The sequence below is a fragment of the Xyrauchen texanus genome, chromosome 27, assembly GCF_025860055.1.
Source record: "Xyrauchen texanus isolate HMW12.3.18 chromosome 27, RBS_HiC_50CHRs, whole genome shotgun sequence".
NCBI classification, from domain to species: Eukaryota; Metazoa; Chordata; class Actinopteri; order Cypriniformes; family Catostomidae; genus Xyrauchen; species Xyrauchen texanus.
Genome location: NC_068302.1, coordinates 16,482,288 through 16,507,348, shown reverse-complemented (window position 1 = coordinate 16,507,348; position 25,061 = coordinate 16,482,288). Strand labels below are relative to the sequence as shown.

General features: G+C 38.0%; 1 protein-coding gene across 2 annotated transcripts in view; it reads left to right on the top strand.

Annotated features, from left to right (window-relative positions):
• ncor2 (nuclear receptor corepressor 2) overlaps window positions 1–25,061 on the top strand; it is a 179,888-nt gene that overhangs the window by 90,950 nt on the left and 63,877 nt on the right. For both annotated transcript variants that reach the window (XM_052093921.1, XM_052093920.1), the window contains exons 5-8: window positions 7,145–7,336; window positions 12,926–13,039; window positions 21,665–21,721; window positions 22,647–22,699. In XM_052093921.1, the coding sequence (XP_051949881.1) occupies window positions 7,145–7,336; window positions 12,926–13,039; window positions 21,665–21,721; window positions 22,647–22,699 (416 nt within the window). The remainder of the gene's footprint in view (window positions 1–7,144; window positions 7,337–12,925; window positions 13,040–21,664; window positions 21,722–22,646; window positions 22,700–25,061) is intronic.

The following is a 25,061-nucleotide window of genomic DNA, read 5'->3' as shown; positions in this document are numbered from 1 at the left end:
TAAACAGCACTTCATAGAGGGATAAGTAGGCTATAATGTGACACCTTTGAACATTCTACACACCTTTAGCTCACATACACACTCCACACCACACCTTTGTCCCACATTAACCCTGCAAAGGAGTTACAATCTTTGTGTCTGAGTTGGCACCTCCATCTGTTTGTGCAAAGTAAATGCTGTACATATCCATGTCTTAGCAAGGTTTGTGTTTATATAAAGCAGTTTGAGGTTTTAATGCACACTTACACACTTCACTGTTTCTTGGTGGTTCTTGTTACTGAGACTTGGCTGGATCAGAGCGCTTGTCAACAAGGTTAACAAGGCACTTTGCATTCAAGACTCATGTGTGTGTGAGTGTGCGCTTGCGCGTGTGCGAGAGAGAGTGAGTGCGTGCGAGAGTGTGAGTGCGTGCGTGCGAGAGTGTGAGTGCGTGCGTGCGAGAGTGTGAGTGCGTGCGTGCGAGAGTGTGAGTGCGTGCGAGAGAGTGAGAGAGAGTGAGTGAGTGAGTGCGAGAGAGAGTGAGTGAGTGCGAGAGAGAGTGAGTGAGTGTACAGGTTTGAGTCCTAAAGTGACTCCTCTTTCAAGTGTTTAAACTGCAGATGTTTAGATCACCGTTACCCCTCTGGGGTCGACGGATGCGCCGGCGCATCCTGCTGGATATTTTTGGCATTACAGCAGAAACAACTTAAAATACTTAAAATATAATCATTTTTGGGTATACAGATAAGTGTAAGAAATCATTAGAGACTATAAAGGGTCTACTTTTATTTGTGTACATTCACAATAACAACAAAATCTTGTGCTTTTGTAATATAAAGAAAATAAAAAGGGTGAGCTTTCAGCAGTCTCTGTGTTCACGAGCATATTTCAGAAACGCGTCACAAAAATGAACTGAAATTCCGAAAATACTTCTCACACAAACATGAAACATATGTCTAAAGAAAGCTTAAGATTTCTAATTTTAAATAAAACAATTCAAATTTAAAACAAATATTCTCCTGCAATGCACTCTGTTTGAAACAAAGCGCTGTAAATTTTTTACAGGTCTATCTAATTATCTGTAATGTGATCCCACCCACCAGCAGAGCGCTAATGTGCTGAGACCATAGACTGTAAAAAAAGATGGACGACGCACCTTCGCTCTTTTCCATTGGTGAGAACTGAAGCCGCCAGTGTCCCGATATGGCGCTGACATCTTGGGACTTGAGTCTGCGCAGTTGCGATTTCGGGACCTGACCTGCGCAGTAGTGAGCAGGAAGTAAAGCCGCGAAATCAAGGCCCCGCCCTCACTCTTGCTGAATCAATCGCAAGCACACGCCCCTGCACTTTTCACTTTTGACTTATGATGGTGTGAAATAATTAATTATAGAAATTTAGATATAAAATTTAAAGCTCCAATCTCCTCAGTCCTTCAAAGATCCCGAAAAGAAAGTCAGTTGGTGCTTCAGTGACTACTTCGCTCAGAGAACCTGTCAATCACAGCTGTCAATCATGATGTCACAGCACCGTTTTTATAACATCAAATAACTAACTAAAAACAAACTTATTTTGAAAACAAACACTTGAAATTACATCAACGTGATAGAAACTACAGTAAATGACAAACTATCTTTTGAAAAAAAAATATGTGAAGTGTAATTTAATTGTTTAATTGGTCTCACGTCCCATTGTATAACATGGGGAGGCGGGGTTTATGACCTATACTAGGACCAGTCACCGGGGGGCGATCGAGACATTTTGTCTTCACTTTTGAGTGCTTGTGCGGCACACTTGGCTCAGACGATCAATGCAAATGGTAAACGCCCCCGACTGTGTACAGAGGATTGATGTAAACAATTCATTCATTTTACTGCACGTTTGTAATGATACACAGGCGAGAAAGCTCCAGGATATTATGGAAGAGTTAACATTTTCCTCAGAAGAAGAGCGGGACTCCGATGAACGTTTGTATTTTGAAGAGAGACTTGATCCAGCCGAGGATACCATTTCGGACGAGTAAGTCAATTAGTTTTCATTAGCTGACATGCTATTTTATATAAACGTACATATTTTACAAGTGGGACTGTTTCCAGTCTTGCCAGCCAGGATTCAGAGTATTGACATTTGAAATATGTCCTAATAAGCAAGTTTTAGTTGCATTTAAATGCTGTTTCGGCTAAAGCAGGTATTTAAACTGTATGCTGTATAATATTAATATGGTATGTAATATGATATAAAAATAATATGATTGTTGAGATTATATTTTATAATATATAGTGTTTATAATGCCTCATTATCATCAACAAAGCTTGTGCTTGCAAATGTGTTGAGGTTAAATTAGTAAAATGCACTTTAAATATGCCCATATTAGAATGTCAGCATATTATAATGATTTCTAAAGGATCATGTGACACTGAAGACTGCCGTAATGATGCTGAAAATTCAGCTTTGATCACAAATTGCATTTTACAATATATTTAAATAGAAAACGGTTCTTTTAAATTGTAAAAAGAGTTCAGAATATCAATGTTGTTACTGTATTTTGGATCAAATAAATCCAGTCTTGGTGAGCAGAAGATACTTCTTTTAACGGTAGTGTAGGTCTAAAATTAAGTCTTTATGTAAAGAAAATATATAGTCAGATTACATCTTTTAACTTAAAACTTGATTTGGATCATTAAGTCTCCTCACATTCATTTTCTATCCCTCATTGATAGGCCCAGGGGAGGGGTCTTTGTCTCTCATGTGTGAATTACAATGAATATTCACGATCATTCACGCCTCCTCGCATATTACCTTTCAACACTAAAATTGTCTTACAAAAGTTAAATGACTATATTGTTTTGTATGAATGAGTGATTTGGATGATTTTCACATCATGTTGTAGCAAAAACTCAAGGCTACAAGATCCAGTTCCCATAAGAATTGTAGACAAATGTTTAGTATGTGTTATATGGCCTTATTTCAGTGACTTAACATTTTTTTGTTTTTCAAAAAACATGCATAAACGTTATTTTCTCAAAAATACAAACCTGTACACACATGTTGCTCACATATTATTGTAGCCAAGTTTGTGCTGAATACAGTGTTAGCCATGTTTTTAAGCAAACATGAAAAAAGCACAAATGTCAAGGCATGTCAAACCTTAATACCCTCAGACCCCAGAGGGTTAATAAACAAATGCATTGTATGTAAATATTTTAAATCACATGTAACTGATACACAGTAATATACAGATATATAATGACATTTTATATGAACTAATGTATAAATTAAAGTGAAAAAGTTTGGTTTAGTGGCTCAGAGTTCTTTTTCTCAGGTGTGAAGTATTTAGCAGATGTAGGGCCATCTGTTCTTCCTTTGCTAATATGATTTGAATTTTTCAAATTTCAGGCAGTTCACATATTTCAGGTATAGATTCACTGCATTTTGTCAAGATTGTGTTTCTATTTAATTTATATTTTCCACAGTGGAAGCGAAAGTACATCTCTGTTTCAACCTCTCCATTCTGGTTTTGAACACATGTACTGTGTTCCAGAATTTAAAGATCTCTTTTTTTTCTTAATTTTGGTTTTAATAGGATTGACTGCCAGGGCCCAGTTGTGGCAATACTATTGCAGTAGGTCTAGGTGCTGCTGTAGACCTTCAGCTGTGGGTGTCAGCAGCAACAGATCATTTGCACACAGGAGAAACTTCACTTCTGTGTTGTTTCTGGTGAGGCCAGGATCTGCAGATGGTTCCAATGTTATTGCCAACTCATTGTTTTAAATGTTAAAAAGAGTGGGACTTGAAATGCTGCCCTGTCTCACCCCACGGCCCTGAGTGAAGTATTCAGTTCTTTTATAGCACACTTATTGTTCAAATAATATCATACACTTTACCACCTACACCAGTTTGGATATTTTTATAGTATAGTCCTTCATGTCAAATGGGGTCGAATACCTTTTTTAAAATCAACGAAACATGCAAAAATGTTAGATTTCTGTGTTTTGAGAACATGCTTGTCAATCAGAGGTTGTAGCGTATAGATATGATCTGTTGTGCAGAAGTCTGGTAGAAAGCCAATCTGGTTTTTACACAGGACATTGTGCTCTTTAAGGAAGGCCTGTATTCAGGTGTTAGAATACAGCAGGAGACATTCCCCAGGTTACTGCTGACACAGATGCCCCGGTAATTGTTTGGGTCAGATTTGTCTCCACTCTTATAAATAGGGGATATTAGTCCCTTGTTCCAGATTTCAGGAAAGTGGCCAGTTTGTAAAATAAGGTTAAATAACTTAAGTAAAGCAATTTGTAAGTCAGGTGAGCTGTTTTTTTAACATTTCTGTTCTAATTAAGTCAGGGCTACATGCTTTGCTATTTTTAAGTATATGTGTCGGTTCTTTTATGGGGCTTTTCCACTGCACGGTACAGCTCGACTCTCCTCGCTTTTTGGGGGTTTTCCACTGTGGATAGTACCTGGTACTTTTTTAGCACCACCTCGGTCGAGGTTCCAAGCGACCCGAGCCGATGCTAAATGTGACGTCAAAACCCTTGCGACACGGGACATCAACCCGCTAGTTTTAAAGTTTGCAACCATATAATTTGTTCACGTGACTTCCGATTTGTAAATGAAATGGCTGTGTGCAAAATAAACGAGGTGCAGACGTTCCTCTCATTAGCGACGAATGAAACGATGCGAAACGAAATTTCAGGAAGTGCCTCAGCTGTTGGCCGCACACGGCTACCACCGGACCTACCAACAGTGTAAGGAAAAGTAAAAAAACTTAAAAGTGACTACTGAACCATGAAGGACCACAACAGCTGGAGTGGTTCAAACAGAAGAAAGTGGAAGTGGTCGACCAAATGGATGCTATCTATGGCAATGGGAGGGAGAGTGCCTTGGACTCGACCACGGTGTTGTTGGAGTCCACGATGGAGGATGGTATGTTTTGTTACGTTAACTCTATATTCTGCTTGAAAGCTTCACTTTATTTAGTTGACCAGCTACCGGACAGCTTGCTTCTAAAACAACCAGGCCAATTTAACTGTTACGCTTGCGTAAAATCACCATGCAACAACTGCTTTATTCAGCACAATGAGCTAGTAGCTAACAGCTAGCGGTCGTGTTATTGTTTATGGTCAGTAATGTTTGTCGCGTTTAAGATGATGTCTAAACTGCAGTGGAAACCAAGCTCAGAAAAGTAAAGCTAGCCTAGTCGAATCGAACCGTAAAGTGCAGTGGAAAAGTGCCATAAGTGTGAGATTGTAATATAGAGGGTTCTGGCTGTCTTTGGTTGCTGATTCTAGTGTTTCAAGCTTGCTCGTAGTCAGTAATTGTTGGGGTGATATACTAGTTGATGGGAGTTCTTTGTAAAGAGTTTTAAAATGATCTTTCCTGATATTTCCATTTGATATAGGTATGTCTTGATTTTTGGTTGTTTAAATAATATTTTTTTTCCAAGAAGATATTTGTATTAATGGACTCTTCAAAGTTTGATTGTAATATAGTTGCTTTTTGTTGTTAAGCATTCTTTTATATGTCAAGTCTTTCATTATGTTTCTTTCTTAATTCGGAGTTGAGGTTGATTGTGTTTAAAAGTCTCTCTCATATACACACACACACACACACACACACACTTTCACTTGCACCCTCACCTTTGTGGTTACTGTCTATTACAGTCCACTAAGTCCATTTGCCCCAAAGGGCTGCTCTCTTCATTAAGTGATCTATAAGGGGCAGAGAGAAGGAGAGAGTGTTGGAATAGCAGGCCACTCCTCTTACGTAACATTCTCTTCATGTGAACGGCACTGAGCTCTTTACCACACTTTAAACTAACCAGTTTTCTACTAGTGTCAACTACTGATCTGCTGTGTGACACCAGTTTATTATAATACATGAAAGCCAAACAATCCATAGGCAGTACTATGTAGTAACCGTCTTTTAAACATTTTCATCATTTTAAACTCATTTTGTTTCTTTGTCCAAGAACACAAAATGTCAAAACTTTGAAATGCAGAATAACATTAATTAGTGGTGCTTGCTAAGTGAAGCATCACTTCTACCATTGCTCACACTTCAACCCTCTATGGACATGTTGGAGAAAATATTGGCATTGGCTAGTACATTTTTGTTGTTTTCATTTCCAAATGAAAACAACATGCTTCCTTTACTGCAGGTGCTCTAAACACTAAACTCAACAACCACACAATGCACTGCTGACAGCGGTAGGTGAGAGAGGGGGAGAGAAAGACACTATAGAGCTTCTGGAATTACAGTTTGATAAAAAAAGATTATTGATCATATTGTTCACCTGCATGGATTGGTTTTCTAATTCTCAACTACGTTTAGAAGAGAAAAGTGTGCAGGGATGACCCATGTTATAAATATTGATCTTCCAAGCATGATTAAATTGTGCGTAATTCCCCACAATCCTGCACCTAATTTAAGGCCCTGCTCTAACAGACTGGAATGACAGACTGGAGTACAATGGAATTAAACTTAATGCCAGGCTTCTAAATTGGAAACTTATGCGGAAATCTTCAAATCCCATTTCGTCAAGATACAGTTGTGTGTAAAGTCACGCAAACATTTTGGCACCCAGGGCAGGGAGGTTTACAGTCAGTGACAAAAATTCACTTTATTAAATAATATCCATTAACGAGTCAAAGTTGTTACATTTAAATGTTAATAAAACGTGTTTGGCAAACATTTTGTAGAGACAGGTGTTCAAAACACGGTTAATTACTCTCTCTTTTGATTATCGTAACGATAGCATTAGGGCGTCATATATCAGTTTGGTTGCTAGGAGACATCTCTGACATCAGAGTTCTCGAGTACTCGTGCCCATCCCAACTAGTAACAGACATATTTTGTCGCATAGTCCGAAATTTTGTCATGTATGGGGGTGATTTACTAGCAATGTAGAGGGCTGTACTTGGAACAAACCCCTAACACAGTTTTCAGCTTATTTTGGATGTGTTGCCTGCAGAAAGAATATGGCATGAAGTTGAACAAATATGAATTCAGTGTAACTTCCATTAACCACAATTAAAATTTCAAGGGAAATAATCAACAATTACATCACATAAGTGTTCTAATAATGCAGCCTTATGTCAAAATTGCTATTTTGAAGTTAATCAGAGTAAATATGACAAAACCTGAGTATCATAACGTATGTGTGCAGGATCATGGTGGCAGCAGCAGTTCCATTGGTAAGATTGAGCCAGTCTCTCCCGTGAGCCCGGTGCCAATGGAGCCCGAATTGGACCTGGTTCCCACTCGCTTCTCAAAAGAAGAGCTGATCCAGAACATGGACCGTGTGGACCGGGAGATCACCATGGTGGAACAGCAGATCTGCAAACTGCGTAAAAAACAGGTAATCTTTACAAATGAGAAGTTTTCCTGGTAAAAAATAAGATGTAATTCTGTTTTGACAAGGAACCGGCTTATTTTCTGCTAAATATGAATATTCTGCAATGCAAAGCATTTGTACGTAATTGCATCAGTGCATAATCATGATGACTGATTATCGTTTAATCCGTTTGAGTTTAATTCATGTAAACTCACTCAGAATGAATTTAAACAATTTTTTCAACATGGATTTTCAATTCTCTAAAAACATTCAAGTCCTTTTGAGAAATAAAATCACCAACTCGTATTGAAAATGAATGACTTCTTGTTGCTTTGTCGCTGCAAATTCACTGTACACTATGCAAGGGGCTTTATTTGCATAAAGGACCGAAGTGTACATTTGCTCAAATGTTTCCTCGCTAAAATAAGCATCACCTTTTCAAAACTTTGAATTTACAAGAAAAAGATTAGATTCATAGTATAGCTTTCAGAGCTGCAATTAGTAGACACTTTTCATCCAAAGTGCTGTTAGTTATGTAATCTGGACACTTTTTAATCTTCTAGTATTAGTAGTTAAATGTGTGTGTAGAGTTGTGATTATTGTGTGGTTATTGGCTCAGCAGGCCACACGACTGCAAACACACTTCAATGGTTTTCTCTCTCTTCTCTTGCCATGTCTCTCTCCTTCCTTGTACTTTCTCTCGATCTCTTTTCTTTCTTTCTTTTTTTGACCTGTGCTATTACTCTTTGGTCTACTTCAAGCATTAATGCCGCAATATAACTGTTGGTCACTTTTCTGGTATACTGGTATCATTTCATGAAGTATATTAAAGTCTTTTAGCACACATGTGACTTGTCCAGACTAGGGATGTAATGGTATCACAGTTTAAAGCCGTTTACATTTATAATTCACAGTATTGCGTTCACGGGATTACTTAATAAATAAAAGTTTCCGTTGTAAATATCAGTTAAATTAAGAGAGAATCGGCTACATTTACTCAGCATCATATAAACTTGATCAAATAAATTTGTAACTTTCTACATCCTCCTGTTTCACTAAACCGTCACTTAGTTTTAAAAGCCACATGTGTGAACTGCACAGCAGAGAGAGAAATGTCAAAGCCTGAACCTTTATTTTCCCCCGCCAAGTGGATGAAGTCTGGGGTGTGGGAATATTTAGGTTATTTAAAAGACCCACAAGGCACCATCAGTGATGGTCAGCCAATCAGTAAACTTTATCGAAGTAAACATCCGTGATCATCAAGGATTTTGCAGAGATGAATGTAGATACAGTATATACTCTAATAAATGATAAACCCCTTTTCATAACACTCATAGATATACAAGATTTCTATGACTACCTGTATTTTCCTGAATATAAGTCAAGTTTTTTTCAACATCTGAAAGGACCTGCTACTTATAGTCCGAAGGGACTTATGTACATAATTTATGCGTAATTAATGTCAACCGTTCAAACACACACACACACACACTACCTTTACAAAAATACTTGTATGCAACCAGTTTAATTATTCTGTTCACCTTAACATTATTTTCTAACAAACTCTGTTTCATCACTCTCATAGTAAAACATTCAGTCAGTGAACCGGATAATTAATGCACACCATAGAGGGTACAATTATCAGAAATATCCACAGATAGACAGTCTCTAACGTTAATGTACGAATAGAATAAAACAGGCATACTGTTTTTTGTATACAGCATAGTTACATAGCACAGATTTCCTGAGCTAATTTAATCTTCATAATGGAGCACGTCTGACTTTGAGCGGATGAAGGGATATTGGGACTGAAGCGGCTGCTCTCGGGTCCGAGTGCTGGCAATTACAATCTCTGTCATTGCAATTTACAGAGTACAACTTATCTGTGTTTTTTGTTTTCTCTGAGCAACGCAATTTTGACCAGGTGCGACTTTATTTCCGGAAAAACGGTATATCATAAATAAATATTAAACTGCTAATAATTTAAGCAAGACCCGTGAATACAGTGATCCCGTGAATACAGTGATACCATAATACCGTGGTATTTTTGGTGAAGGTTATCATACCGTGAATATTTACACCCCTAGTCCAGCCCAGTCCTAAACCTATTTTTTTAAAGGTTACTGTAGAATTTGTTCTCTTATTTTTCTATTCATACTTTGAATGAAGAAAATGTATAAGCAGACCCCATCTTTTTGTAAAACAGCAACCCCCAACACACACACACACACACACACACACACACACACACACACACACACACACACACACACACACACACACACTCACTTGAGGTTTTGGATTGTGTCCAAACCGCTGCTCTATAAATCGATACCACCTGCGCTCTGTGGACTAGTCCGTTGTGGGAGTGAGGGGATGTTGGAGCATTGAAGAGTGAGTGAAATGGGGAGAATTGTGTACGTACAGTCACGCTACTAAGAAAAATGAACCTCTCCTCATCTGCCCCTCAACCCCATAATAATTTCTTCTGAAAGATTTGGCATCTTTGTTCAGTGAGGTAACACACCCTGCCATCGCTCTTCTCTTCCCTCAGATTTCCTCCAAGCTTTAAAACATCTGGGAAATTAAATGGTGTGGCAAACTTTAACATAAAGAGGGGGAGTGATGGAGAGAAGTGAGAATATCAGATTACCCAATGTTTGTCTGTCTGGGAGGGCAGAGGGATGGCTCGTTTATTTTCTTTAACTTGCACGCACGCACGCACGCACGCACACGCACACACACACACACACTGTGTCTTGATCCTGTACTAAAGCTGCTTCATATGAGTTTAGGATAATACTCTTTGGTATTAGGAGACTCCTTTTAGGTTTTAGAGTGAAAGAGAGAGATTTAGAATGGAGTTTGCATCTGTATGTAAACTGTGAAATTATTGTTGATCATTAATCTTGGACTATATAGTTTTCTTGTTTACTCTCTGAGCTAAATTATTTGTACTCTTCAGCAAATCAGAGACCTTGTCTGCCATTAGTAATGCTTCTAATATGGGGATACAACCCTATACGAACGAATTGGAGAAAGAATCGCCATTGGATAGTAAAGTTTAGTTTTTACTCACCAGACTTTTGATGACATGCAAGTGTAATGCAACTGAAAAAGATATAAAGCAAACTGGGCGTCTTCATATATTTATTTACTATTTATTACTACATTACATTTTGTTTCATGTTTGTTTATATTCATGATTTGAACAATTTAGTTTTCGTTTATATGTATACATCTATTAAATCCAACTGCCTAATATTGTGTAGGTCCCCCTCATGCTGCCAAAACGGCAACAACCCGCATCTCAGAATAGCATTCTGAGATGCTATTTTTTTCTCACCACAATTGCACAGAGCAGTTATCTGAGTTACCGTAGACTTTGGCCAGACTGGTTCAAACTGGCATTCTCTGTTGACCTCTGTCATCAACAAGTTATTTCTGTCCACAGAACTGCCACTCACTGGATGTTTTTTGTTTTGGAACCATCCAAGTAAAATCTACAGACTGTTGTGGGTGAAAATCCCCAAAGATCAGCTGTTACAGAAATCCTCAAACAAGCCCAATTGGCACAAACAATCATTCATACGATTATCTAATCAGCCTATCATGTGGAAGCAGTGGAGTGCATAAAATCGTACATATATAGGTCAGGAGCTTCAGTTAATGTGCACATCAACCATCAGAATGGGGAAAAATTTGTTCTCAGTGATTTGGACTGTGGCATGATTGTTGGTACCAGACGGACTGGTTTGAGTGTTTCTGTAACTGCTGATCTCCTGGAATTTTCACACACAACAGTCTCTAGATTTTACTCTGAATGGCAAAGACAAAAAACATCCAGTGAGGGGCAGTTCTGTGGAAGGAAAGGTCTTGTTGATGAGAGAGGTCTATAGAGAATGGCCAGACTGGTTCAAACTGACAATGTCTACAGTAAATCAGATAACCACTTTGAACAATTGTAGTGAGAAGAATATCATCTCAGAATGCTATTCTGAGATGCAGGTTGGTGCTGTTTTTGTGGCACAAGTTAGTTTAATGTTGTGGCTAATCAGTGTATTTACATTGATATGTATTGCGCTAAAATGATACTGTCTCTTTAAGAGTACCACCAGTTCCGTGAGCAAGGATTAGTCCACTAAAAATGGAAATTCAGTCATTGTTTACTCACCCATGTGTTGTTATAACCCCATAAGATTATCCTTTCCTAACACAAAGGGAAAAATTGTAAAAAGAAATTTGTTCTCAGTGATGTCATACAATAGCAGTTTATGGTGACCACTTTTTCAAGCTTCAAAAGGACACAAAAGTAGAATTCAAAAGTCTAATTATTTATTCTTTGAGATTAATGATTATGAAAGCATATGATAAAGTTTGGTGTGAAAGAAACTGAAATGTAATGTATTATTTAGTAAAAAAGGTTAACTGACCGTTGGCCTCCTGTGCGTGTTCATGAGTCTGCATGCAAGCTTTAGTGCTCTTTGCACGAGAGCAACAGTATTGACGAAGCACGCGCAAGATGGGGGCGTTCAAGCAAAAAGATGTTTAGAGTCAAAGAGGCTGGATGTAGCTACCAGTACCGCCGCTCCAATTAGCATATTACCCAGTGTGCATAGGGAACCAACTACCTAGAGGGGCACCAGAAACTCCTCTGGTGGCACTTTATATCATATTCAAGGACCCGAAAGCAATCGTGGAACAGTTTTTATCTGAATCTCACACATGCTGTAACTACTTTTGCTCTCATGCAAAGAGCTCTAATGCTCGCGTGCAGACTCATGAACATGCACAAGAGATCAACGGTCAGTGAACATTTTTACTAAAAAATACTTCAGATTCTCAGTTTGTTTCGACTCCAAACCTTATTGTATGCTTTCAATAACAATCATTAATCTCATAGAATAATTAAGACTTCTGAATTCTACTTTTGTGTCCTTTTTGAAGCTTGAACGGGTGGTCACCATAAACTGCCACTGTTTGACATAATTGAAAACAAATTTATTTCACAATTTTTCACTTTGTATTAAGAAAAAGAAATAAATTAATATGGGGTTATTACAATACAGGGATGAGTAAACGATGACTATATTTTCATTTTTGGGTGAACTATACTTATAACTTCATATATGTCATGATGGTCTAAAGGAGTCCTCTCTTTTTTATAGTGTTCTTGTCACATGACAAAAAATTGCTACCAGCATGTTGGTTACATCACCTGACTTTGATTTGATAGACAAAAGCTGTTCAAATTTGAATCATATTTTAAAATATAATTGTTTAAATACTTTATTTTTTTTTAAAGAAACATTAATAACAGATATCTTGTTATTTCATTTTAGCTTTTAATGAGACTTTATTTATTTATTGCTTTTCTTACTGTCTTTGGATGTTTTTTTTTGCTTCAAGCCCTAGAATTTGTTTTTGAATTATTATTATTATTATTATTATTTTATATATATTTTTGTCTCAATTAATAGATCTGGACAAAATGATCCATACATTTTCATTCAGTTTGTTTTATTTGTGGGCTTATATCCCCATTGTTTATTTCTGGCATTCAGATGGATGGGTGGTTAGGTTCATGTTCATGTTCTGTATTTCTTTTTATAGCAACAGCTGGAGGAAGAGGCCGCGAAACCCCAGGAGCCAGAGCGCACCATCTCCCCTCCACCCAGTGAAGCTAAACACCGCAGCCTTGTCCAGATCATCTATGATGAAAACAGGGTGAGAAAAATTGCACTCACTATACACGTACTAGGGGTTGCACGACTACTGATTTTTAATAGCTGACTAGTCAAGTCAATTAGTCGAATTGGACTAGTCATGGCTTCATTCCACCCCCAAACCACTGCAAACCTGATGGACCATAAAGGCATTCTGTCATATCCAAGTCAGATGACACAACACACAAAGTTGACAATGGGATGAATTCTTTCAGGTGATCAGACTCCTGCTTGAAGTGCTTTTCTAACTGTATCGTGTTTTTGAAGGAACAAAGCAGCCAGCATCCAGGTCAGCATAACAAGTATTTTGGTTATATTTGAAGACCAATGTCCACATATTGCAGACTACTGTAGCATTTGTGTCATTTTTATCATAGTAGCCTATGACATGTTCTGAACATTATTAGTGTTGATACAGTGCTATGCACATGTGCAATACAGATACAGAGAATGCATAAGATTGTTGTTGATACGTTGATGTATTGTGTTGTGAGCAGAGCGACACAATGAATAAACACCGGTTCTGAAGTGCATTCTGTGTGCGCGTCTTTTAATGCGAGTCTGACAGAACGTCACAGCCCATGTTTGACCAACTGCACCTTTTCAGTGCAGAGCCACCAGACTTCACACATGCTGTATTTCAAATCAAGTGGTGAATGATTAGTCGACTTTGGACTGATGTTGTCGACTACATTAGTTGCTGTGCAACCCCTAATACATACAGATTCTAAAATATGTAGTCATACCTTCTTACATGACACATGAACATGTATTGTATACATATATTTAAGACCATTGTTTAGAGTTGATCTTTTTTGAGGTTTATGGTGGAAAAGATCAGATCTAAATGAGAGAACAAGCTTTTAAATGCTTAATGAGGTGCTGCAGTTGATTGACAGTGAATTCAACCTCCACCACCATATGAATCACAGCTGGTTGTGCTGAATCATGCCATATAACTCATTTGCACCCCCAATCAGAGGCACTTCCCTTAGTCTAGAGAGTCTCACTGTCACAGCCATGGGCTGCATCCAAATTTGTGTAGTTCTACAGCACATTCAAAGTACTTTATTGGTGATAGGAAAGTGGTTAAAATTGTTCTGATGCATCTTTCGAAAGTCTGCCGAAAATAATACTACTGCAACAAGGCTATTTTGGAATACTATTTTTAAAGCATTATGATATTGGTTGCACTAATTCTGGTCTCGAGTACTTAACAATATGAATAGTTTGTGAATTGGAGTGTAGCTATGAAGACTGCAGTGTATATATACTGCAACACTGATGTGTGATTTAGGGCTAGAGGTTATGATGTGTGGTGCTAGAAGTCCCTCTAGTGGGGAGAGACTTACAGGATTAATTAAAGCAACCTCCAGCCATTTGGCCTCTTTTCATTCTTTGTCACCCACCCACCATCCATCCCTCTCTCTTTTCTCACTTTGAATTGTAGTAGTGCATTATATGTACACATATAGCAACACAGACACAGCCACACTTATTCACAGCAGCGTCATAACAAATCTATGTATGTTCAAGAAAACCATCCCCAATATTTACATTCAATTTGGATTACTGTAATCAAATTAGACCCATGGAAATCAAAGGGCCCTATATTTTTATTGTTCAGGTCACTGAATTACTACAGAGCAAGCAGAACGATTCATTCTCATGTTTGCATGCAGTGGGTTTTGATCCATGCATTTTTTGGCTCACGGACAGTGAAACTTTGCACACCCACTAACGGTTATTGCCTTTAAGTCCTAAATGTGGCACCAAGGTGGATGTCTTCTCATATTTCAGGCTTGTGCAGCAACAGTATCTGCATCACATCACTGCTATTTAAAAACACTCCTCCCTCCTTGTTTAGCAAGCTGTGCGAGTCATTTTATGATGCGTTTTTGGTGATCCTTTTGAAATGGGATGAAGGCTATTGGACAGCTGTAAAGGGGTCCAAACTGTTTAAGATTGGTCCACTTCAAACACATCCTGAGTTGTTTTTTTGTTGTATATATTTTTTTTTTTTATGGAAGGAAAAGGAAATGTTAGGCAAAGTCGTGTAGTGTGCGCTTTGCTTTAAGGTTATTAGATTTCGTCTTGCGTAACAAGATGAGATTCAGCTGTGTAAAGCATCTTTTGTAATTTTATCTGCCTTTTACCATATTCTGTTTATCTGTTCATTTCTGTTTGTTAATTTTCTCTGTCAGATGGTTCTGGCTTCTGTTCTGCTGTGATCTTTTAATCACACCCCCCCCATCTCTTAATCCATTAAGGCCTTCTCTCAAGCAGCGAAAGAGCACTCACACCTTTCTGCTCTTTTCCGGGAAGCACTAGATGCTCTCTGAAATCCATAGACTAGATAGAATAAAGAAAGTGGTGGTATAATGCTGGTACACTGTGGGAGAGGAAATTGGCATCTAAAAGGGTTCATCTTCTGTTAATGGCCAGTCACTGCAGGTGAATGATGTTGTACAGTGGTTGGAGGGCGGGGGAGGTGGTGTGCACAATTTATGCTTTTATTGTGGATCAAACTTCGTCAAAAGTGCGTCATTGAACACGAAATACAATTAAACCCTGAGATATATATATATATATATATATATATATATATATATATACATACATACATACATATATATACACTCACCTAAAGGATTATTAGGAACACCATACTAACACTGTGTTTGACCCCTTTCGCCTTCAGAACTGCCTTAATTCTACGTGGCATTGATTCAACAAGGTGCTGAAAGCATTCTTTAGAAATGTTGGCCCATATTGATAGGATAGCATCTTGCAGTTGATGGAGATTTGTGGGATGCACATCCAGGGCACGAAGCTCCCGTTCCACCACATCCCAAAGATGCTCTATTGGGTTAAGATCTGGTGACTGTGGGGGCCATTTTAGTACAGTGAACTCATTGTCATGTTCAAGAAACCAATTTGAAATGATTCAAGCTTTGTGACATGGTGCATTATCCTGCTGGAAGTAGCCATCAGAGGATGGGTACATGATGGCCATAAAGGGATGGACAATGGTCAGAAACAATGCTCAGGTAGGCCGTGACATTTAAACGATGCCCAGTTGGCACTAAGTGGCCTGAAGTTTGCCAAGAAAACATCCCCCACACCATTACACCACCACCACCAGCCTGCACAGTGGTAACAAGGCATGATGGATCCATGTTCTCATTCTGTTTACGCCAAATTCTGACTCTACCATCTGAATGTCTCAACAGAAATCGAGACTCATCAGACCAGGCAACATTTTTCCAGTCTTCAACTGTCTAATTTTTGTGAGCTCTTGCAAATTGTAGCCTCTTTTTCCTATTTGTAATGGAGATGAGTGGTACCCGGTGGGGTCTTCTGCTGTTGTAGCCCATCCGCCTCAAGGTTGTGCGTGTTGTGGCTTCACAAATGCTTTGCTGCATACCTCGGTTGTAACGAGTGGTTATTTCAGGCAAAGTTGCTCTTCTATCAGCTTGAATCAGTCGGCCCATTCTCCTCTGACCTCTAGCATCAACAAGGCATTTTCGCCCACAGGACTGCTGCATACTGGATGTTTTTCCCTTTTCACACCATTCTTTGTAAACCCTAGAAATGGTTGTGCGTGAAAATCCCAGTAACTGAGCAGATTGTGAAATACTCAAATTTGCTTAAAACACCTTTCTTTCCCATTCTGACATTCAGTTTGGAGTTCAGGAGATTGTCTTGACCAGGACCACACCCCTAAATTCATTGAAGCAACTGCCATGTGATTGGTTGATTAGATAATTGCATTAATGAGATATTGAACAGGTGTTCCTAATAATCCTTTAGGTGAGTGTATATACATACATACATGCATATATACAGGTGAAACTCGAAAAATTAGAATATCATGCAAAAGTTCATTAATTTCAGTAATTCAACTTAAAAGGTGAAACTAATATATTATATAGCAAAGTACAAGCAAAGTAAGATATTTCAAGCCTTTATTTGATATAATTTTGATGATTATGGCTTACAGCTTATGAAAACCCCAAATTCAGAAGGCTCAAAGTGTCACACTCTAATCAGCTAAACACCTGCAAAGGGTTCCTGAGCCTTTAAATGGTCTCTCAGTCTGGTTCAGTTGAATTCACAATCATGGGGAAGACTGCTGACCTGACAGTTGTGCAGAAAACCATCATTGACACCCTCCACAAGGAGGGAAAGCCTCAAAAGGTAATTGCAAAAGAAGTTGGATGTTCTCAAAGTGCTGTATCAAAGCACATTAATAGAAAGTTAAGTGGAAGGGAAAAGTGTGGAAGAAAAAGGTGCACAAGCAGCAGGGATGACTGTAGCCTGGAGAGGATTGTCAGGAAAAGGCCATTCAAATGTGTGGGGAGCTTCACAAGGAGTGGACTGAGGCTGGAGTTACTGCATCAAGAGCCACCACACACAGACGGGTCCTGGACATGGGCTTCAAATGTCAAACGCCTTACCTGGGCTAAAGAAAAAAGAACTGGTCTGTTGCTCAGTGGTCCAAAGTCCTCTTTTCTGATGAGAGCAAATTTTGCATATCATTTGGAAACCAAGGTCCCAGAGTCTGGAGGAAGAACGGAGAGGCACACAATCCAAGATGCTTGAAGTCCAGTGTGAAGTTTCCACAGTCTGTGTTGGTTTGGGGAGCCATGTCATCGGCTGGTGTTGGTTCACTGTGCTTTTTAAGTCCAGAGTCAACGCAGCCGCCTACCGGGACATTTTAGAGCACTTCATGCTTCCTTCAGCAGACAAGCTTTATGGAGATGCTGACTTCATTTTCCAGCAGGACTTGGCACCTGCCCACACTGCCAAAAGTACCAAAACCTGGTTCAATGACCATGATATTACTGTGCTTGATTGGCCAGCAAACTCGCCTGACCTGAACCCCATAGAGAATCTATGGGGCATTGCCAAGAGAAAGATGAGAGACATGAGACCAAACATTGCAGAAGAGCTGAAGGCCGCTATTGAAGCATCTTGGTCTTCCATAACACCTCAGCAGTGCCACAGGCTGATAGCATCCATGCCACGCGCATTGAGGCAGTAATTAATGCAAAAGAGGCCCAAACCAAGTACTGAGTACATATGCATGATTATACTTTTCAGAGGGCCGACATTTCTGTATTTAAAATCCTTTTTTTTATTGATTTCATGTAATATTCTAATTTTCTGAGATTCTGAATTTGGGGTTTTCATAAGCTGTAAGCCATAATCATCAAAATGATATCAAATAAAGGCTTGAAATATCTTACTTTGCTTGTAATGAGTCTATATAATATATTAGTTTCACCTTTTAAGTTGAATTACTGAAATTAATGAACTTTTGCACGATATTCTAATTTTTCGAGTTTCACCTGTGTATATGTATGTATATATATACACACACACATACATGTATACATACACACACACACAATATATTAGATTAATCAGCTATCAACAACATAAAAATTATATTACAACCTACATCCGCAATGAAACGTATGCTCAATGAAACTTGAACATCTGAACTTGTAGAGAGATTATTGTGAGGATTATTGTTAGCTGAAAGCGCTAAACCCTGGTATACTGAAGCGTTTTTTTAATTACCTACAGTTAAATTACATACAATTAGGTTGTAGTCAATAAAACTCATTTTTTAACCACTCCACAGATTTAATATTAGCAAACTATAGTTTTGGCAAGTCGTTTAGGACATCTGCTTTGCACATGACACAAGTAATTTTTCCAACAATTGTTTACAGACAGATTGTTTCACTTTTAATTGACTATATCGCAATTCCAGTGGGTCAGAAGTTAAACGTTTCTATAAGCAGCGTGGATTCTTTGAATCTGAATTCCTGAAAAGGATGTCAAGGCTTTAGACAATTAGCCAATTAGCTTCTGAATTGGATTCAATTGTTGGTATACCAGTGGAAGTATTTTGAGGCCTACCTTCAAACTCTGTTCCTCTTTGCTTGACATCGTGGGGAAATCAGCCAAGACCTCAGGGAAGAAAAATTGTGGACATCCACATGTCTGGCTCATCCTTGGTAGCAATTTCCAAATGCCTGAAGGTACCGCATTCATCTGTACAAACAATAATACGTAAGTATAAACACCATGGGACCACACAGCCATCAATACTGCTCAGGAAGGAGACACATTATCCTAGAGATAAACAGTTTAGTGAGAAAAGTGCAACTCAGTCCCAGAACAACAGCAAAAGATCTTGTGAAGATGCTGGAGGAAAAAGGTAGACAAGTATGTATATCCACACTAAAACGAGTCCTATATCGACATAACCTGAAAGCTCCAAAACTGCCATAAAAAAGCCAGACTACAGTTTGCAAGTGCACATGAAGACAAAGATCTGTCCACATGAAGACAAAGAGAAATGTCCATCGTTATGTTTTGAGGAAAAAAGGTGAGAATTGCAAGCCGAAGAACACCATCCCAACCGTGAAGCATGGGGGTGGCAGCATCATCGTTTGTTGGTGCTTTGCTGCAGGAGGTATTGGTGCACTTGACAAAATTGATGGCATCATGAGAATGGAAAATAAAGGCAATGCGGCCAAATACGAACAAAGTGTATGTAAACTTCTGACCCACTGGGGATGTGATGAAAGAAAATTTCACATTATTAAATATATTTGGCTAAGGTGGATGTAAACCTTTGTCTTCAAATGTAGATTCGCATGCATCATATACTATATATGAGCTTAATTATCTATATCAACAACATAAATGTAATTAAACAACTTGGGCCATAAATTTGAAAACGCCATTGTAGTGTAGACCGATAAAACGGTGATATCTGAAACATGACGTATTTGTTGTCATGTGACGCAGTCATGGTCCATTCAACCATAAACAATCATGATGGCGGCCCATGTCTTATCACTCTTATGTGCCTATTATTAACTAAGATGACTTTTTAAAAGATGAATGTTATTTTGTACAACCTTTACATTGCAGGAGACATGAAGTTTCTCTGAATTGCTTTTCAGTGAAGAACACAATAATGATTGCATTTCAAACCATTCATGGAACAGTGATTTTTTGCATGCATAGTAAGGGGATATAAGAGTTTTCATGGTTTTCAGTGTGGACGAGCAACTTTTGGAAAATGCTTGAAAACAGCAATGTGAACAGAGCGCGCTTTAAAAGCACATGTAATCCAATCAAATGTAACCGGATTAATTTGGACGTAGCCTTAAATCAGCAATAAAGCAAATGCACAACATTGCCCTTTCTTTCATGTTGTTTGTTGACATGTTATCACAAATAAACAATCATATTTGGTGTTTGTGAAGGAATTTCGGAATCGTAGCTTCAGTCGGGGACAAATAGACATGTAATTGATGCACCTAATCTAAGATAAGTCGTGTAGTGAGCACATCCAACACAGCCTAATACAAAACATTACCCTGAGTTGTTAGGTGTGTGCTTGACTTGAGTTGCAAGCTAAATGCGTATTTCATGTTATGAATAAGCTGTTGCCTTAAAAATGTGCTAGAACGCCTAAAACTGAAAATTAAAACATCCCTAAAATGAAGAATCCACATTACAGTTACTAAGAATCTAATATTTTACTAAACTCCGAAATTAATTTAAGTTTTCGCAGTGTCTTTTATATCTGCCAGTGGACCTGTTAACAGTGATGCTAGCAGCCCTAGTGATTGGTAATATGTTAATGTAGTCATGATTATGATGTCACTACTGTGACAATTTCAAAATTACCCGTTTTTGCAGCTTTGTTTGTTTTGTGTTTAATGATATTTCCACTTAAATGTGATAGTTTATACATTTCATCAAATAAATCTGGTGATCAAGTCTACATTTACGTTTATGTTCTGATCTACAAGTACATTTATACAGTTTATTATATTTTGCAAATAATTGCCAACTGGCTGGACATTATCCAGCATATTACACAGCTACTTACCAAAGAAATGAATAAAAGAACATGAAATATTGTTTTGAGTATAAATAGTTGTATTATGTGATAAGAAATCACAGATGAGACATGAAACTAGCACAGCTACGTAGGAAGTCGGTTGTCTTGGAAAACTGTCAATTATATAGTTCCATTTATTGCACTCAAATATTTGACTGGAGAAAGCTATGACATTGTCCAGTTAGAATCAATTATTGGTAATTGGTAGCATAAATTGGCAGTAGAAAGAGTCTTATCCACCTTGTCTCAAAATAATAGGATAAAATAATAAAACAATTCCATTATTTTAAGAAAGAGTGCTTTGATCTGCAAGTGTGCTTGGAAGGATAAGTGTAAGCCTGTTCTTCCAGATCCTGGTTTGCTTAATTTGATGCTATGTCTCTATAAGTTCTCCATTGTGTCTCTGTGCTTTTGGGAGAAGGGCAAGTTTTCCTTCTTTATTTTATTTTGTTGGATTACTTCCATTATCGACCAACAGACTCACACTCCTTGGTTCCCCTCTTTCTCTCTCTTTCACAAAGAGATGGGAGAGAGGTAGATGGCACAGGGCAATGTCTTCTGTTGTGGGCTCTATTAATAGTACATCCCTTATACACTCAGTACGCGTGCGTGCGCTAGAGAGAGTTTAAGATGTGTTGCCATGGTGATGTTCTGCTGACATGTTTGGTGTTTGTGTGTTTTGAACAGAAAAAAGCAGAGGAAGCGCACCGGATTCTGGAGGGACTGGGACCAAGAGTTGAGCTGGTGAGTCCACATTTCTCTTTCATTTTGAATATCTGGTTATTTCATTGTCAGCTTCTTTCTTTCTTTCTTTCTTTCTTTCTTTCTTTCTTTCTTTCTTTCTTTCTTTCTTTCTTTCTTTCTTTCTTTCTTTCTTTCTTTCTTTCTTTCTTTCTTTCTTTCTTTCACCATTTGCTTTCAGATAAAACATGTATTCATTATCTGTTTAGCTTATATTCTTTCAATTTAGTGTAGTTTTTTTTTTATGAGAGATGGGGTCAGGTGTCACATCAATCAAGTCAGACTGACTATGTCTGCAGATTTTCATTTAGTAAAATCCTGTTACGTTTAACAAGCTGATCTCCTTCTGTCTTTTCTGTTTTTGTCAATTTTTTTTTTAACAATCTCATTTTAAAGTGATCCCCTTTTTTGCTGCTCTGACTTTTATTACGTGTGTTTTAGTCATTATGAGTCAAGTCTACTGCTGTAACATGATTAAAATATGAACTCTTTTAGCCAGTCTAGTGTGAATGATTACACTACTACCTATTTGTTTACAACACGGCTGTTGACCACATGCAGAACCGAATGGCACCGCGCCACTCAGCATCCATTAGATTAAAAACAAAACCGAGGAAGTGACTGCCAGTGTCCCTGTTTCCATGATTGAAATTAAGTAACTGTACTAGAGCTACCACATGTTCATTCTCCCTATGCATAAAGCCTTTCGGAGGGTAGAATAAACCATTTTCTATCAAAAGTGTTTTGATGGATGTGATATCAGAGCGGAGATTATTCTTAGTGTGATCAGACATGTGTTTAGCTGAAAAATAGGGAGATGGAAAAGGAGAAGTTCTAGAACTGGGATGCCTTGATGTGACCGCTGTGTCTATGTGAAACTGAACTCTACCACTTTCATCTCTCACTATTACTTCTGTCTGCCCCACAGCCTTTGTACAACCAGCCGTCTGATACTAAACAGTACCATGAGAACATCAAGATGTGAGTATGCCTCTCTTTAGAAGATGAGAACAGAACAAAATATCTTCTTATTCACTGTATATCTTGCCATTGCAGTCTCAAGTCACGATCATGATTTCTAGCTCAATTACACTTCTTAGTACAGGGCTCTTCAATTGCTTTCTTGCAGAAGCCGTATTATCCAAATGAAAGCTTAAAGGGGCCAAAAAAAAATAATTCTGTATTTATCTTAGCTTGCACTTTCAATGTAAGTAAATTTGAAATACAAGTTATATTTAATCAACATTTTTTAAGGTCTGGCCATAAATTCCTTCTTAAGATTTGGTGAAAGAACAAGCATGACTTCATAACCTTAATTAATAAATAGGTATGGATCAACTTTGAAAATAAAAACATGATGATAATTTTAACATATCAGGGCTATTGTTCTCAAACTATAAAAACTAAGATTAAAAACTACATTTAGATCTGCTAAAGCCATATCTTTGACAATATCAGCTGACATAAGAAAACAATGGCTATCTAATATAGAACTGTATTTTATACAAAAATAAATGTAAAACTGAAAAAATATATTCCTCCCACTCAGTTAGGGGGAACGATTAGTCTTTTCCTTGTTTTGCAAATATTGTGCATTTGGTCACAGGACCCAGATATATGTGTAGATAATAATTGGTATATGAAGAACAAACTGATTTGATGATTTTTGGGATTGAGAATGCTAACTCACAACTGAATATAGAACCAAACACAGTCAGGATATACTGTATAAATCTATACAGGTTTAGTGGCACTTCACGTTATTACATTTTATGAGTACTACAAACCCTGAACTGAAGACACATGCCCGTTTAACACGTAACATTGAGAACAAAACGATAGTTAAGTATGTAACTGGTTCTGTGAATTCCGGATGACTGCCGGATGTGGTACTAGGCAGTAGTGGATAATCGCAGCACCAGCCAGATAGGTTTGAGAAAATATAACAAGAAGTAATGTCGTAACGCAGACCGAGCTGTAAGGATATAAACCCCAGCAGCTCGGTTCCCAGCCTCTGAATGCTTTCTCGTGCATTTTGAATGACAAGGAACTCTGCCAGTCATCAGGGATTCACAGAACCACAGTTACACATGTAACTAGCATTCTGTTTCATTCCTCTTGACTGCCAGTGGTTGTTCTAAGCACTTGTGGATGAAATATTCCAACACAGTCATGAGGAATGTCACCAATCTGAAAGCATCAAGGTTGCTCCAGAAGAACTACAGGGCTTTCAGTGGGGGAAGAAGCCACATGAAACTTTTAGAACCGTGCTAAGGTGCATGGAAAAGACCAGGTAACCGCTGCACTGACATCTGGCAGGGAAACTCTCCGAAAAGCAGCTCAAGATGAAGAGACAGCCATGGTTGAATTACAAGGAACACCCTCTGGTATGGGTTGTTGAGCCTTATCATATGCCAATTTTATCACCTCCACAATCCAGCATGACAGTATTTGTTTGGTCAAAGGCTCACACTTTGTTGGTCAAAGCACACCGCCATGACAGACAAATAACTGATCCATATACCAGAATGAAGTGGTAGAATTGACATAAAACCTTAAAGCACACATCGGACACAGGAGCTAAGCCCTCACATCAGTATTGGATTGAGACAAGGGCAGATGAAAAGCAGCCAGATTAACTCTCTGGGGTCTGAGGGTGTTTTGGGCCCTGGAGAAGTTTTGACATGCCTTGACATTTGTGCTTTTTTCAGTTGCTTAAAAACACATTAATGGCTAAAGTCTGATAACACTGTATTCAGCACAAACTGGGCTAAAATAATATGTGAGCAACATGTGTGTACATGTTTGTATTTTTGAGAAAACGTTTATGCATGGTTTTTGAAAAAACTTAATTTTTAAGTCATTGAAATAAGGCCATATAACACATACTAAACATTTGTCCACAAGACTTTTGAGAACTGGATCTTGTAACCTAGAGTTTTTGCTACAAAATGATGTGAAAACCATCCTGATCATTCATTCATACAAAACAATATACTAATTTAACTTTAAGACACTTTTAGTGTTGAAAGGTCATATGTTGATATTGATTGTAATTCACACCTGAGGAGACAAAGACCCCTCCCTTGGGCCCATCAATGAGGAATGTGACAGAAAGAGAATAAATGTGAGGGGACTTAATGATCAAAATCAAGTTTTAAGTTAAAAGAAGAAATCTGACTATAAATGTTCTTTACATAAAGACATTACTTAATTTTAGACATACACTACTGTTTAGAAGAAGTCTCTATTGCTCACCAAGACTGCATTTATTTGATAAAAAAACAGTGATATTGTGAACTAATTTTACATTTTAAAAGAACAGTTTTCTATTTGAATATAT